This window comes from Zalophus californianus, chromosome 10, assembly GCF_009762305.2.
Source record: "Zalophus californianus isolate mZalCal1 chromosome 10, mZalCal1.pri.v2, whole genome shotgun sequence".
Classification (NCBI taxonomy): Eukaryota; Metazoa; Chordata; class Mammalia; order Carnivora; family Otariidae; genus Zalophus; species Zalophus californianus.
In genome coordinates this window covers 93,008,797-93,025,523 of record NC_045604.1, presented here as the reverse complement: position 1 = coordinate 93,025,523, position 16,727 = coordinate 93,008,797, and the positions used below count along the sequence as shown (strand labels likewise).

General features: G+C 46.6%; 1 protein-coding gene across 2 annotated transcripts in view; it reads right to left on the bottom strand.

The window, feature by feature from the left end:
• LCMT1 (leucine carboxyl methyltransferase 1) overlaps positions 1–11,355 on the bottom strand; it is a 62,700-nt gene extending 51,345 nt beyond the window's left edge. The window contains exon 1 of one of the 2 annotated variants that reach the window (XM_027613884.1): positions 11,118–11,355. In XM_027613884.1, coding sequence (XP_027469685.1) covers positions 11,118–11,227 — 110 coding nt within the window. In that variant the 5' untranslated portion in view covers positions 11,228–11,355. The remainder of the gene's footprint in view (positions 1–11,117) is intronic. The other variant, XM_027613885.2, reaches the window with a different exon arrangement.
• Positions 11,356–16,727: the final 5,372 nt, after the last annotated feature.

The window sequence follows — 16,727 nt, the reverse complement described above, 5'->3', positions numbered from 1 at the left end:
CTAGAGGAATACTGCATATAGAATTCATGGCTTTTTTTTTCCGTGATTGATTAGTTTTTCAAAGTTAATTTTTTTAACTGTTTTTTTAATTTTTCTTTTTCCCTTTTTCAACCACATCTTATCAATCCCTTTTTTAAAAAACACATTTTTTATTTTTCATTTTTAGAGTCATATTTTATCCCTTCATAGTAGTTACCCTTATTTTTGGCATATATGTATATAAGTTGTTCTAGCTTTAGAATTTTGAGATACAGTTTCTTCTAAGAGATCAAAATATACCCTAAATCACTAGTGTATGGCTTTGTTCTAGTCTCCTGCCTGATCACATTCTCTCTTTCCTTTTTTCATTGTTTTTAATCTTCTTTCTTTTTTCAAACAACTTTTAATCTTATCAATTCCTTTTATAAAATCTTTTATAATTTTCATCTTTACATTCATCTTCCATTCCTTCTTGTATCAACCCTTATTTTGTACATATATAAGTCTTTCTTCCTTTAAAATTTTAGGAGGCACTTTTTTCTAAGAGACCAAAATACGCCCAAAATCTAGTGTGTGGCACTGATCTATGCACTAGCCTTAACATATTTGATCAAATTCTGCTTTTTTTTGTATTGTTTTGTTTTTGTTTTTATATTTTTCTTTTTCTTTTCTTTCTTTTCTCTTTCTTTATTCTTTCTTTCCCTTTCTTTTCCCCTGGATTCAGGACTTTTCTGATTTGTATAGAGTATATTTGCTGGGGACGTTGCTAACCCGTTAGCATTTTGTTATCTCATTCATCTATTCTCCTCTGGACAAAATGAGAAGACAAAAAAAATCACCTCAGCAAAAAGAACAAGAGATAGTACCTTCTGCCAGGGACCTACTCAATACTGACATTAGTACGAAGTCAGACCTAGAGTTCAGAATCATGACTTTAAAGATACTAGCTGGGCTTGAAAAAAGCGTGGAAGTTATTAGAGAAACCCTTTCTGGAGAAATAAAAGAACTAAAATCTAACCAAGTCGAAATCAACAAGGCTATTGATGAGGAACAATCAAAAATGGGGGCACTAACTGCTAGGATAAATGAGGCAGAAGAGAGAATCAGCGATATAGAAGACTAAATGATGGAAAATAAAGGGGCTGAGAAAAAGAGAGAGAAACAACTACAGGATCGCGAGGGCAGAATACGAGAGATAAGCGATAAGACGAAACAACATTAGAATAATTGGGATCCCAGAAGAAAGAGAAAGAGGGGCAGAAGGTATATTGGAGCAAATAATAGCAGAGAACTTCCTTAATGTGAGGAAGGAAACAGGCATCAAAATCCAGAGGCACAGAGAACCCCTCTCAAAATCAATAAAAATAGGTCAACACCCCAACTAGAAGAGACCCCGAATAGCCAGAGGAATCTTGAAAAAGAAAAGCAAAGCTGGCGGCATCACAATTCCGGACTTCCAGCTCTATTCCAAAGCTGTCATCATCAAGACAGTATAGTACTGGCACAAAAACAGACACATAGATCAGTGGAACAGAATAGAGAGCCCAGAAATGGACCCTCAACTCTATGGTCAACCAAACTTCGACAAAGCAGGAAAGAATGTCCAGTGGAAAAAAGACAGTCTCTTCAACAAATGGTGTTGGGAAAATTGGACAGCCACATGCAGAAGAATGAAACTGGACCATTTCCTTACACCACACACAGAAATAGACTCCAATGGTTGAAAGACCTAAACGTGAGACAGAAGTCCATCAAAATCCTAAAGGAGAACACAGGTAGCAACCTCTTCAACCTCAGCCGCAGCAACTTCTTCCTAGAAACATCGCCAAAGGCAAGGGATTCAAGGGCAAAAATGAACTATTGGAATTTCAACAAGATAAAAAGGTTTGCACAGCGTAAGAAACAGTCCACAAAACCAAAATACCACCAACAGAATGGGAGAAAATATTTGCAAATGACATATCAGATAAATGGCTAGTATCCAAAATCTATAAAGAACTTTTCAAACTCAACAGCCAAAGAACAAATAATCCAATCAAGAAATGGGCAAAAGACATGAACAGACATTTTTCCAAAGACATCCAAATGGCCAATAGACACATGAAAAAGTGCTCAATATCGCTTGGCTTCAGAGAAATCCATAATCAAAACCTCAATGATACATCACCTCACACCAGTCAGAATGGCTAAAATTAACAAGTCAGGAAACGACAGATGTTGGCGGGGATGTGGAGAAAGGGGAACCCTCCTACACTGTTGGTGGGAATGCAAGCTGGTGCAACCACTCTGGAAAACAGTATGGAGGTTTCTCAAAAAGTTGAAAATAGAGCTACCATACGATCCAGCAATTGCATTACTGGTATTTATCCCAAAGATAGAAATGTAGGCATCTGAAGGGGTATGTGTACCCCGATGTTTATAGCATCAATGTCCACAATAGCCAAATTGTGGGAAGAGCTAAGATGTCCATCGACAGATGAATGGATAAAGAAGATGTGGTATATATATATATACAATGGAATATTATGCAGCCATGAAAAGGAATGAAATCTTGCCATTTGCAACGACACGGATGGAACTGGAGGGTATTATGCTGAGCGAAATAAGTCAGTCAGAGAAAGACATGTATCATATGACCTCACTGATATGTGGTACTCGGGGGTGGGAGGGATGGGGTGGCTGGGTGATAGACATTGGGGAGTGTATGTGCTATGGTGAGTGCTGTAAATTGTGTAAGACTGATGGATCAGAGACCTGTACCTCTGAAACAAATAATACATTATATGTTAAAAAAAGAAGAAGAAGAAGAAGATAGCAGGAGGGGAAGAATAAAGGCAGGGGAAATCAGAGGGGGAGATGAACCATGAGAGATGATGAACTCTGAGAGACAAACTGAGGGTTCTAGAGGGGAGGGGGGTGGTGGGATGGGTTAGCCTGGTGATGGGTATTAAAGAGGGCACGTTCTGCATGGAGCACTGGGTGTTATACGCAAAGAATGAATCATGGAACACTACATCAAAAACTAATGATGTAATGTATGGTGATTAACATAACATAAAAAAAAAAAAGGAATACCTGGGAAAATTCTTCTCTTTTTCTTTTTCTTTTTTTTTAAGGAGGTTCCACACCCAGCATGGAGCCCAGTGTGGGACTTGGACTCACAACCCTGAGTTTGAGACCTGAGTTGAGATTAAGAGACGCTCAACCCTACTGAGCCACCCAGGCACCCCTACCTGGGAAAATTCTAAAAGAAAAAAACAAAAAAGATGAGAGATGTAGCTGACCCTCTAAGTTCCCCTTTCAATACCCCCTTACCCTTTCTTCCTTACTAAGCGGACCCCAATTTTCTTCAAGGTAATAATCTGCCTTGTGAGAAATTCTCCCCTCCCACATGTTCCTGCAGCTAGGGGTAGGGCCATGTGCCTAGTTCTGGCCAATGACACGTATGTTGAAGTCTACACAGTAGGGCTTCCTGCAAAGCTATTGCTTTCACAGACTGAGACACATACCTTTTGTCAGTGTCCCTTTCTTTTCTTCCTTCCTGAAGTAGAGCTGCTTAAAATGAACTAAGAAAACGGTGCTATTCCCTGGTAAAACCTATTCTTACTCTAGAAGCAACCTATGAGAGCTCTCAATCAATTCACAGATAAGTTATATCACAAGTCAAAATGTTTAAGGATCAAAATGAAAAAAGCAAGTCAAACTGGAAATGAAGAATGATACAGGTATGGCTGTATTAAAGTATATATAAGAATTTAGTATCTAAGTGATGTTTCAAATCCTTGGGGGATATAGACCATCACTACATGGTGTAGGGACAAAAACTGCTACTTTATAACATACAAAATAATAAGGATAGACGAATGGTCTGAGCAATAGAAGCCAAAACAATAAAAGTACTAAAAGAAAATGTAGTGATTGAAAATGGTTTTTAAAGCAGAATCCAAAAGCCACCAGCCATAAAGTTAGACTGCCAGATTCAGAATGAAAGGTATCATGAAATGTATGGTACAAGCTAAACTGAAAGATAAACAACAGTTTTACAGAAAATACTGCAACATTACAGGGGCAAGGGACTACTATCCTCCATATAAAAAGTTCCCCAAAATCAATAATAAAACTATAAATAACCAAACAAAAAGACAACCCAGTAGAAAAATGATAAGGAGAGAGGATTCATGTAAAAAACTATCAGTGATAGTGAACAACTAAAAATACTCAGTCTTACTAGTGATTATGAAAATATAAATTTAAGGGGCACCTAGGTGGTTCAATCACTTAAGCATCTGACTTTTGACTTTGGCTCAGGGTTGTGGGATACAGCCCGAGTCAGGTTCTGTACTCAGCTGGGGTCTGCTTGAAATTCTCTCTCTCCCTTTCTCTCTGCCCCTCCCTCCATGCTCTCTCTCATATAAATACATCATTGAAATATATATATTTAAAAGAGGCATTATTTTCTACCTGCCAGTTGACAAACAATTTAAGAGACTGAGAATACTCTGTGATTATTATCTCATTTACTATGGGTGAGAACAGAAAGTGACTAAACCTCTTCTGACGACCATTTTGCAGAAGCTTCTCCTCTGAAATCCATCTCACTGGAAAACTCAAACACACACGCAAAGATGTTCATCAGAACCCTACCTCTTTTTTTTTTTTTTAAAGATTTTATTTAGTTATTTGACAGAGAGAGACACAGCGAGAGAGGGAACACAAGCAGGGGGAGTGGGAGAGGGAGAAGCAGGCTTCCCGCGAAGCAGGGAGCCTGATGCGGGGCTCGATTCCAGGACCCTGGGATCATGACCTGAGCCAAAGTCAGACGCTTAACGACTATGCCACCCAGGCGCCCCTCAGAACCCTATCTTAATAACAAAATCATAGCCATCCAAATCATGAACACAAGGATGGTCACATAATGTACAACCACTCTGTGTAATACCATTCAACCATTAAAAAAAACAATGCAAAAAATTATATGCACAGTCTATTCAAATAAGATTACTAAGTGGGGAAAATGACTTCATATTTGTCATTTAAAAAATTAATCCTTGGGGTGCCTGGGTGGCTCAGTGGGTTAAACGTCTGCCTTCGGCTCAGGTCATGATCCCAGGGTTCTGATACCCAGCCCCACATTGGGCTCCCTGCTCAGCGGGGAGCCTCCTTCTCCCTCTGCCTGCCGCTCCCCCTGCTTGTGCTCTCTATTTCTCTGTCAAATAAATAAATAAAATCTAAATAAATAAATAAATATAGTGACATGTCTTCTCTGGGGAGGGAAAGCAGAGGTCCTCACCTTCAGAATATCTGAGATCACAATCTCAGCCCTGCACTCTGGGCAGAGCTGTGTAGATGCCATCAGTGAGCTGGAAAGGCCTAGGCCCCTCTGTAAAATGCTGACTCTCCCAAGAGGAGATCCTCTGACCCACTTGCATGTCAAGGGGGATGTTTTTCGATGCGGTTGACAGCAGAAAAACTTCTGGAATTCTCACAACAGAATTTCAGTCTTACAGCCCATGGCCTGGTTTCCAAAACACACAGACCACTCAAAACCAGTGAGACAGAACATGGGAATTTGGAGACCTCATCAGGAAATAGAACCTTGAGCATCTACATTCAGTTCCTCATCACTCTGCCGGCTCAGAAATACTTACTAGGGGTCTACGAGGCACATGGCACTGAGACACACATGGTCCCTCTCGGCACCGTTATTCCCACGGGGGAGACAAACATTAAACGAGATGTCTGCATTGCAACAGGACTGACTGCCACAAAGGAGATGCACAGAGAACAGATAATGAGCTAGACCTTGTCTGCAGGTGTCGGGGGGAGGGAGCCGCATCTGACATGAGCCAGAAGGCTGGGCACCTTCTTTGACTCATTGGCCTCACACGCATCCCATCTGTCAGTATATCCCATCAGCTGTCCCTTCAACATGTACCCAGAATCTGGTCGATCCTCAGCACTTCCACTCCTACCATCCTGATCCAAGCCAGCAGTATCTCTGACTTGGAATATTCCAGTAGCCTACTAACTGATCTCCCTGCTTCCACCCTCACTGTTCTCAACAGAGAAGCTGAAGTGATCCCATTAAAACCCAAGTCAGCTCACCTCATTCTTCACTTCAAAATCCCCCAGTGGCCACCACACCAGGTCCCTAACACCCCATCTGCTACTCTCCCCCTTCTCCCTTACTCTGGCCTTGTCATTCCTGGAACAAGTCAGGCCAGCTCTCTCCACGGAGGCCTTCCTACTCCTCCTTCTCTCTGCCTGGGACACTGTTCCCACAGACAGGCACAGGGCCCACTCCCTCACCTCCTGCAGGGCTTTCCCCACCCTTGTCCTCAGGGGGCCTTCCCTGGCCATCCCAGCTCAGATGACAACCCCTTCCAACCCTCCTACAGGATCCAGCACCCCTGACACGCTGGATTCCTTGGCTCTGTGTTTACTGGCTGCTTCTCTCACTGGAAGAAAGGCTTGCTAATAGCTCCACCGTGGTCTGTTTGGGTCACATCTGGAAGCGCACAAGAACCGAGCCTCCGGCAACTGAGTAGACATCCAATAAAGAATGTGGGGTGACTGCAGTCATCTGAGGGAAGATGAGAGCTCATGAGGCAAGGGGGGTGGGGGAAAAAGCATCTCAGGCAGAGAGAGCAGCCGAGCCGCCCCAAGGCCGGCGGACACAGGGCACATTGGAAGGACTGACCAGACTGTGTAGGGCAGGGAAGGCGAGCGGGAAGCAAGACTGGAGAAGGAGGATGGAGCAGCCATGAACACACAGAAGGAACGTTTGGGTCTATCTCGAATGGCAACAAGAAGCCAGGAAACTAGGCAGTGACATCAATGAATGGGCCTTCCACAAACCTCTGGCTTCAGGGGGAGACAGAGATTTGGGGGAGGTAGAAGCACCTGGAAGCTCAGCGAGCAGACTAGCACCATGGCTCAGACCACAAATGACCTTAACTAAGACTGAGAGGGCAGAAGCAGAGGTGGAGAAAAGGAGGTAGATTCCAGAAATATTTAGCAGATAAAATCACAGGTCTGGGTGAATGATCACATAAGGGGGTAAGGAAGTAAAAGCAGAATTCCAAGATGACTCCTCCCTTTTGCATGTGGGACCTGAAGGACACAGTGGCCCCATTCACGGAGTTGGGGGGGTGGGAGTGGCAAGGAGAAAAACATAGGAAGGGGATCTCGAGCAGTTTTGGAAAGAATGGATGGGCGATAATTCTGAGACATTGAAATATAGTTTTCCAGGTGGCAGCGGGAGACCCAGGGAACTGTGAGAGGATCACAAAAAGTAAAGTGAGTCACGCCACGCAGTACAGATTCTCACCTTGTGGCTGATGGGGAATCAAACGGTTTTGAGGAATTCAGTGACAGGAGAAGATGTGGAATTCCAAAAAAATTATCCTGGCCAGAGCAGGAGCACGTGGATGGGAGAGGGAGCTGGATGAGAAGCAGGCAGAACGAGAAGGACATTGCAACAGAGCAGGTAGAAGGGACCTGAGCCAGGGGTGTGGCCACAGGGAAGGAAAGGGTAACAGACCTGCCCTTTGTCACCACGTCATTTCACACGGCCTCTGGGGATCGTCTGAAAACCTGGAGCACGTCAGCTCCCCCACTTGAAACCCCTCGGTCCTCCCACGTATCATTCTCTGACAGCCTCTCCAGAATTTTCTCTTGCTCCCCGCTCCCCAGCCCAATGTCAGGTGCCGCTGACACAGCCCTGGGCTTCCATGGCCAGGCTAGTTTCTTCTGCCTGACAAACACCTATTTGTCTTTTGAAGGCCTCCCCACTCCGCTGGGAAAAAAGGAAGAGCAGTGCAGACATCGAGGAGGCGGACTGGCACCATGAGCCGGGCTGCACGGCTGGTCGCAGCGGGCCTGGCACTCAAGGAGACACCACATGGTTCTCCTGTTGGGACACAAACGACCTCGCAGAACAGTAGCATGAGGTGTTGTGGCCCCGGTGATGAAGGGACACAAAATAGGACCACTTTCTCTTTTGTCCAAACAGACAAAAGCAAACTTGTTGTGCCCACCCCAAAAGCCAATCTTCCTCTCTCCCAGCTGATACGAGTGAGTGCCTTCCTTCTGAATGACATTGTTCGTCATGCTCCTCACACCTCCTTCTAGAAAACACTGATGGAGCTACCCGATCCCAGAACTGTCTCGCCTCGCCTCGCCTCGCCTCAGTACCCAGTCCAGGCAACACCCCTGCTTCCTTGAACACTCCCAAAAACATCCGCCCAAAGCCCAAATCCTATAAGTTCTTTCTAACACCCTCTTTCTTACGGATCAGCCCCACAGTCGCCATGATGTGGGTTCTCCCTTAGGATGAGTAACAAAACCACTGTGTTTGACAAGAGGTGTGCTCCCAGTGGCCTTTATGGAGGATGCTGACCACTGTCACGGGAGGAAAGGCTGGTTCCCTTTCTTGGAGGGAATCCTAGGTGTCCTGGGAGGCTAACTGGCCTTCTTAATGTGATTTTAGGGGTTTTAGGGCTATAACCTAGGGCGGCAGGAACCAGCCTAACCCACAGTCAGTAACTTCAACTAAATAAAATTCAGATGGAGGGAAATCAAGGGGCGCATGGGTGTTCCAGTCAATTGAACGTCTAACTCTTCATTTTGACACAGATCATGATCTGAAGGTTGTGAGTTTGAGCCCCACATGGGCTCCAAAATCAGTGTGGATTCTGCTTGAAATTCTTTCCCCCCCCTCTTCCTCTGCCTCTCCTCCGCCACACTCATGCAGTCACTCTCTAAAATAAAGAAATACAATCTGTAAAAAAAAAAAAAAAAAGAATGGAGGAAAATCAAAAGTAGTAATAATACTTTATTGAAGGCTACACTCTGTGCCAAATCCTGTGCCAACTCCCTTCGATCTATTTCTCTTTTAATCCTTACATCCCAAAGGTGGGTTTCCAATCTTATCCTGATTCCAAAGAGAGGACTGAGGCATAAAGTGATATGGCCATGATTCATGCAAGGAATCCCAATGTTATTAATAACATGATTTTCTGACAAGGTTTAAGGGTTTAACACATTGCAGTGAAGATGCAGATCAAGATATCACAGAACATGAAGGACAGAGGCCTGCAAAATGTCTTCACACATTAACTTATGGATTCTTCCAATCTTGCTGCATGTTGTTCAGACGAAGGAAAGCCCAGTGCAAAAAAAGCTTTCATGTAATGATTCCAGATGGGAAACATACCTGGTTTTTAGAGCCAGGACCTAACCCAGAAGATTCTGATTCAATGAGTCTAGACAAGGACGTGAGAATCTGTGTTTTCTTTAAAAAGTCCCACAGGCTCTGATGAAGTGCACTTTGGGCTGGGTACCACTGCCTTAGAGTCTCTGCCATTCCAAACCCAAACTTCCCCTACAATGTTTAGATGTCTGCAGACAGAGGGGGGCATTGGAAACTGAGGCAGACAAGAACAGGGAAATTATAAAAACTATCCAACAGAGAGTCAAGAAAAGGCAAGCTATAGTTAAACTACTTCCCTGTTCTTTCACTGTGTCTGAGTTACTCTACAGTTAATTCACTCTTTTTTTTAAATAAGCAAATTTGCACAAACTGTCACCAACAAATATAACAAATCATCAACAAATTTTAAATATACCTAACTGTGATATGCCCCTGAAAGTATTTTATTTCCCTCTGATCATCTTGATGGCACTTCAGATTCTCTTAGCAAATAACAGTTGGTATGAGAAAAATTATTTCTAATTCAACAGTTCTACACATGTGGTCAACAGCACCTGAAACCTGGAGAAGAAATGAAGTTGGGTGGAAGCCATTTAAGTTCACAAATTTCACCACAGACTGCCTTCCAGTCTTCAATACTTATGTAAGTATTTATCTATTTATGGAATCAAACACCACTAACACCCACTACATGTCAGCCATGGCTCTAAGTGTTTCATTAATGTTAAATATCATTTAATCTTTACAATGATCTATGAAGTGGGATTATCATCATCCCCATTTCTCACATCAGGAAACTGAGACCCAGAACGGTTTAGGAACACAGCTCATAAGGGGCAGAGCTACAGTCAGCTTGGCCCTGGACTCCATGTTTTAAATCACTATGCTTAGTCTCCAGGAACCTACAAAAAGTGCAAGTCTTAACCCCAAACCTTGGCTTTCCCCACCCTCCCGTCCTAGGTGGCCCCAGCTTCAAGGGCATTCTCTCAATTCCTTTACCAGTTCACACTCCTTCTCTGCTCTAAGTGAACACCCCCTACACACAACACATCCCGGTTTTGTTCTTAGCCTTCTGTTCTCAGGTTAACCATTATTGCCTAAATTACAAACTCTAATGCACTCTATTTCTCAGCACTCAACGCAACACTGTAATTATGTATTTCATGGTTAATTATTTGCTTCCTGTCTTTTCCAACCAGGTGGTGAGTACATCAGACACCATGTCAGTCCTATTTACCATGGGTTCCCAATCACTGAATACCCACCACCCACCCAAAGGGGAGGGTCAACCACAAAGTACACTCTCAACAATTTCTGTTAAGTACACTCCAGCCTCGGACTTTCCGATATGGGACACGTATCTGCTCACAACGCTGTCCCCACTACACCCCTAGAATGTAGACTCCCCTGGCATACACACAAGAGCTCTGGAAAGTACTGGCTCTCCACACCAGTATTACGTGGCCCTGGGCAGATCATTCAGCGCCCCCACCCCACCCACACACACACACCTTCACTGGCGTGATCTCAGGTGCACAATGGGGATCCTGACAATCCCCAATGTAATGAACCTATTCAAGAGGTAGAACCTGAACTTCTCCTCCCCCATCAACACTAGACATACTTGCTTCTTGTCGGTCTTCCACCAAGACTTTAGCCCCAAGAAGGCCAAGACCCCGTCTGCCTGGTTCAGGCCGGATTCCCAGTCACGCTCTCCCCAGGCCTGGCGCACAGTACAAGTGATTTAATTATCGGCTCCATAAATGAACCACTGCCCTGTGTACTTCACAGGTGTCAAGCGAGGGTCGCACGAATTGACGGCTACCTTTTGGCGAACAAGCGTGTTCCGGAGACACAGGCCCGCCTCCCACCAGCCCCCAGCCCCCCGGGGACGCCGGCCCCTGACCACGCGCCCGGTAGACACCTCTTGCACATAGAAGCATCTTCGCAAGTGCCGCGCACTCCCTCGTCGTCTGTGTCTGTCGAGGAGGAAGAACAGGAGGTGAAGGAGGGCGTCCTCAGGCTAGTGGCCATGACCGTGGAGGTTCTGGGGTGCTGCGCCCACCGAGAACATCGAAGCGGGGTCCACAGACGCGGAGGGAACGAGCCAGCCGCCTAGAGGATAGGACAGAGGGGCTGGGTTCCACCGCTCTCAGCGCGGTGGCGCGGCTCAATGACGGAGCTCAGGTCAGGTCCGGGAGAAACCTTCCCGCTCATTGGCGCCTCAACCCACACGCTCATTGGACAATTTTACGCCCCCTCCACCCGCGTTTGCGATCATTGGCTAATTCTTCGTTCACGCCCACACAACCCGGAAGCTCGCTCAGGGGGCGAAGTAAACTGAAATTAACGCAAAGGAGCACGGCAATTCTTTCTGGGAATTGTAGTTTTGGGTGCCCCAGGAGAGAATCGGTTTTCTTCCTGCTGCTCAGAATATTTTAGGTTGTCATTCACAAAGGGGAAAAGGCACAGGGAATTCAGCCGGGAGAAACAAGGGTTAGTGTTACAGTTAGTCGGGGCTCCGTCTCAAGCACTGAACAAACGTTCCTCGAGCGCCCACTCTGCGCCAGGAGTTGTGCTAAGTAAGGGATTTGCGCACAAAATCGCCTTTCAAATGTGGAGGAAGGAATGTGCGGAAAACTGGTACAATGTAAAACTGTCTAGTAGTGAAAGCGAACTAGAGCTGCCAGTTACAAGCATCAATGGCTGAAGTTAATATTATATGCAGTGAAAGAATAAAACATTCATAAAGTTCAAACCAAGCAAAAGGAATGTTTACAGATACACAAATATATAATAAAATATTGTACAGAAGTGGAAAGGAAGGAGGCAGGGACTCCAGGGAGATGTAAGAATGGCTCCCTGGTTGCCTCCTGCGTCACTGTGGTTCAGGCAATGGGAGTGGTCTTGCCCATCTCCCGAACTGCCACTCCTTCCCTGTTATTGTGTGTCCTCCAGAGCCTTCAGGGTTTTGAGGCGCACTTCCATGGCTGCCCAGGGCCCAGGAGCTGATGAGAAACACAAAAGTGGAGGGAGAGCCGATTGGTGCTCCACTCTCTCCCAGTACAAAACCCCTCCTCCACACACTTGCTTTCTCTTAGTGTTGTTGCTTCCCAGAACGTCCAAGGACTCATCTCGGGATCCAGGGGCTTGAGGCTCCCACTCCCGCCATGGACAAAATGATCTTCCTGGCTGTGGACTCCAACACTGGGGAGATGGACTGGCATGCCCGCAGGAAGAAGACAGTCATCTGTGAGGCCGATCCACCCAGCTCCCTTTCCCCATAAACACCCAGAATATGTGCACCATGTGTGAATAGCTGGAGACAGAAACAAAAACCCATGACTTTATGCGGCTAGAAATGAAACAGTCTCCTGAGGGAATCTGTAGAACGGGGGAAAAAGGGGCGAGGGGAAGCAGTCCACACTGGGAGGAAATGAACTCAACAGCCGTGCTTGGCGGGTCCAGGACCATGGGCAGCCGGGAGCCGATTGTCGGCCAAGAGCTGGGCGACAAGTCTCGGTATGGCACAGCTCCGGGTTACGGGCCGCCGGGGAGGCAGCGGGGGACCAGAATAGTGGGCCAGCGGAGCGGCCGCCCTCCGTCCCCACCGCCTCAACCCCCAGCCCCCCGCCCGACTGCACCGGGCGCTCCTCAGGCCAGCCCGAATCAGAACAATCCCCTGCCCACGGTCTGGTTGGCCAGCTGCTTTATGTGGTTGAATTGCTTCTTTATGGTGGCGGCGGCGACTTGCGGAACTCGGGCTAGGCAGCTCTGGGGCCCACCAAGGCAGCTACACCGATTCCCCGCCTAGGCCGGCACCCCGCCCTCGCCACTTCCATCCAAAAGCGCCGCCCGCCAAGCCTTGTTTGGCCAGGCTAGGGGCTCAGTAAGCAGCCTGGCCTCCGCCGCGGGAGACCCGAGGCCGCCCTGCGCAGAGCGGGTAGCACCGCTACCCGGCCCCGCCATTGCCGCCCGCAACCCCCTGCCGGGACAAGTCAGCACAGAGGAGGGAGAGAGCTCACCTGCAGGGTGCTCCCCGGAGCCGGTGAACCACCAAACCCCGGTGTGGGATGCACTGTCCCCGCAGACCTGGCCGGGAGGGGAGGGACAGGTCATTCAGGAGTGAGTGAGACTTCCTTCACCAGCCACACCTCCGATCTCACGATCGACTTTGCTTATGTCATCTCATCGCAGACACAAATCCATAGACTCTGGAGCCTCTGGAGGCTGGAAATGCCCAAAGTCTCCTTGAGGGCGGTGCCTCTGTGCAGGTGTAGATATTTGTCAAATGCACCTTGGATCTGCTCTCCTAGGTGAATGGATGTGTGTGACTATGTACATTGCACCTTAATTAAAAAGATACTGTTGTGTTTAAAGTACAAGCTGCAGGAGTTTGTCTACCCTGACACCACTTAGTGCAGAAAATCCAGGGCCAGATGCATTTTCTGTTGGCGGGCACCTGGAGGCAGTCAGGCAGGAGCACTCAGTAGCGGCCCACCCAGGACAGCCAGGAAGCAGGGGGAGAAAAGGAAAGGGCCCAGCCCTGCGAGGGAAGTCGTGGGGATGAGTGGCTGGGACCAGAACCAGTGGCCAGAGTCGGTCTTGAGAAGGCCCAAGGCCTCGGCCTTTCCTAGCAACCTGGCGGGGGCCGCACCCAGGCAGGCATTGCCTAGAAACGCCTATTGTGTTCTGATTCTTAGCCTGGCTCAGGCAGGGGTTCTAGGACATTTGGCGGGGTAGTCCGACTGTGCTGGACGCTTTTCCACAGCGGACCGTGACAGTTATATGACCAGCGAAGATGTGCTCCTGGGTTGGTGGCCTGGGCTCTGGCCTAGGCCATTCCCAGCGGAGAGGGGATGGCAGTGAGACTTCCTTCACCGGCTACAACTCGGATCTCACGATGGACTTTGCTGATGTCATATCATCTCAGACACAAATCAATAGACTCCTCAATGAGATCGAAACACTGGAGGGCTGAGCTTTCACTTTGGAAACGTTTGTCCAAGGGACCAAATAACTCAGACTCCAATGCCATCTGGAAACTGAAGAGCACCATCAGGGACCTAGAAGAGCAGCGGATGAGGGAGATTGAGGAACATCATCTCGGAGTTGCAACACTGCACAGTGTCCATCAAGAAAAACTGGCCGATGTCATTGACAGGCACCACAAACAACTCCTCAAGTATGAAAAAATGGGTAGAAGACCTACAAGATCAATACTCTCCTGGCCATGGAAAAGATGATGTACTTCAAGAAAAGGAAACTGAGCTTAGAAGGTTGAAGCAACAACTTGCAGAAATGGAGCGGCTGAATGACAATTTAAACAACGTTGCTTCTGATCTCAGAGCAGAAAACCAAAAGTTGGTTTTGGTGCTCCAGGATGTAAGACATCAGCTGGAAGAATCTATTCTCCGGAACAACGAGGATTCTCTGGAAAACAACACTGCTGTGAGGACTTTAAAAATAGAAAAAGGACGGTTAATAGCAAAATTGTCTCGGGCGGAAAAGAAGCTGTTGGAGGAAACGAACAAGTATGAGCAAACTATCAAAGAATGGTCCCCTTTAGAGCGTGCGCCTTTCATTCGACATAGTCAAGAGAAAGACCTGGAAATAGTACACCTCAAAAAGAGGATGGAGCAGATGGACGCCGACCATAAAGCAACGAAGGAAATGCTGTCCTCTGCTTTGGAGGAGCAGAAGCGATTGACACAACTCATTAAAGAGAAAGAGATGTATATTGAAGAACGTACAGGAAGTCCAGAGCTTCAGGAGGAATTCGGTCACTCTATCCAAACCTTCAGAGGCAATGACATTTTCCAGCCATCCGTGGAGGACAAAGAGAGGTGTCTCCCATCCATGAGAGACAAAAGTCATCATCTGAGAGAATAACTGGAGAGCCCAAGACAACAGAGTCATTCTGTACCTGTGGTCGACCCTAAAATCCTAGACGAGATCATAGAACTAGAGTGTGAGGTGTTTCAACTCCAGGAGTTAAAAGACGATCTCGAGGAGGAAATCAGAGAGCAACAGAAGATCATTCACAACCAACAGCAGGGGAAGATAGGACCGCTTCATTCTTTACAAGAGCAGAAGCAGAAAGTGGACCATCTCCAATACCGGCAGGAGCAGATGACTATTGAACACACTCAGCTCCTTTCAGCAAAAGACGAGGGGATTCAGAATTTGCAGGACACGATAGAACAGATGAAAGCCTGGCTGCCTGACAAAAGCCAGCACATTCCAACAGAAGACTGTGATGATGTGGAAGTCACAACAAGTCAGCCTCTTCCTAGAGAAAACGGACGTGAAAAGCTTGATTCATCTGAAGCCGAAACTCAAGATTAGTCCTAGGAATCAAAGAACACGAACTGGAGATGAAGTTTCTAACTGAAGAGAACATCCAACTGATGGAACAGATCGATTGGCTCTCCAAAGAGGAGATTGGTAAACTAACTCAGATCATCCAGCAGAAAGATTTGGAGATTCAGGGTCTTTCCAGCAGGATCTCTGCGGCTTCTCACAGCCAGAACAGGGACGTGAAGAGACTTCAGCGGCAATTGCAAGAGTATGCTTGGAAAAGTGAACAGGTCTTGGCTGCCTTAAATGAGAAAACGAGGGAGAACAGCAATCTGAAGACAGAATATGACAAAATGGCAGATAGAATTGCTGCCACAGAAGCAGACCTCCAGAGGATGCAAAAGGAAAATAAAAAACTGTCCACTAGAATTGAGAGTAGTGGTCAGGAGATGTTTAGAGAAATGATTCAGAATTTATCACACATTGTTTGAGAAAAAGACCTCAAAGTGGATGCGTTAAGTCAGAAATGTCAGACTTTATTGACACTCCTGCAACCATCCAGCACTGTTAATGAGGTTCGAGGAGTTAATATGGATCAGTTGAAGCAACTTCTACAGGAACGGGACACATTAAAACAGCGAGTGAAGATCATGGAAGAGTGGAAACAGCAGGTGATGACTACAGTCCAAAATATGAAGCGTGAGTCACCCCAGCTTCAGAGAGATCTGGCACAACTCCAGGCGCGGGCTTTCACCAGCAGCGAGAAGGATTCTGAACTAAAGATGACCTCTAGTGACCTGATGCAAAGGTACAAAGGCAATGAAGTACAATTACAACATTTAGAGAAGGAACTGGCACAAATTCAGCTCAGCATCAGGGAGCTTTGCAATGCCAAGGATCTCTTTCTAGGGAAACTGGACGTGATTTTCCTCCAGCCCTCCACCGACTCCTTGGAGTCATCGGACTCTCTGGAGGCCATGAAATCTGACAGAGTGAGTGAGGCTTCTCAGTTGCTCCAAGAGGAGGTAGAAGAGCTAAAAAATCAATGCAAGAAAAAGATACAATGATTCGAACCCTCCAGGAAGATAATCAGAGATGGATTGATTCAGTGGCTGGCACGTGGGAAGGAGAAGGCCAACGGCAGGAACACAGGGATTCCGACATTGAGCAGCTGAAGGAGAAACAGACCGTTCTACAAAACTTCCTTCAGGATCAGGAGCTCCGAATCCAAGTG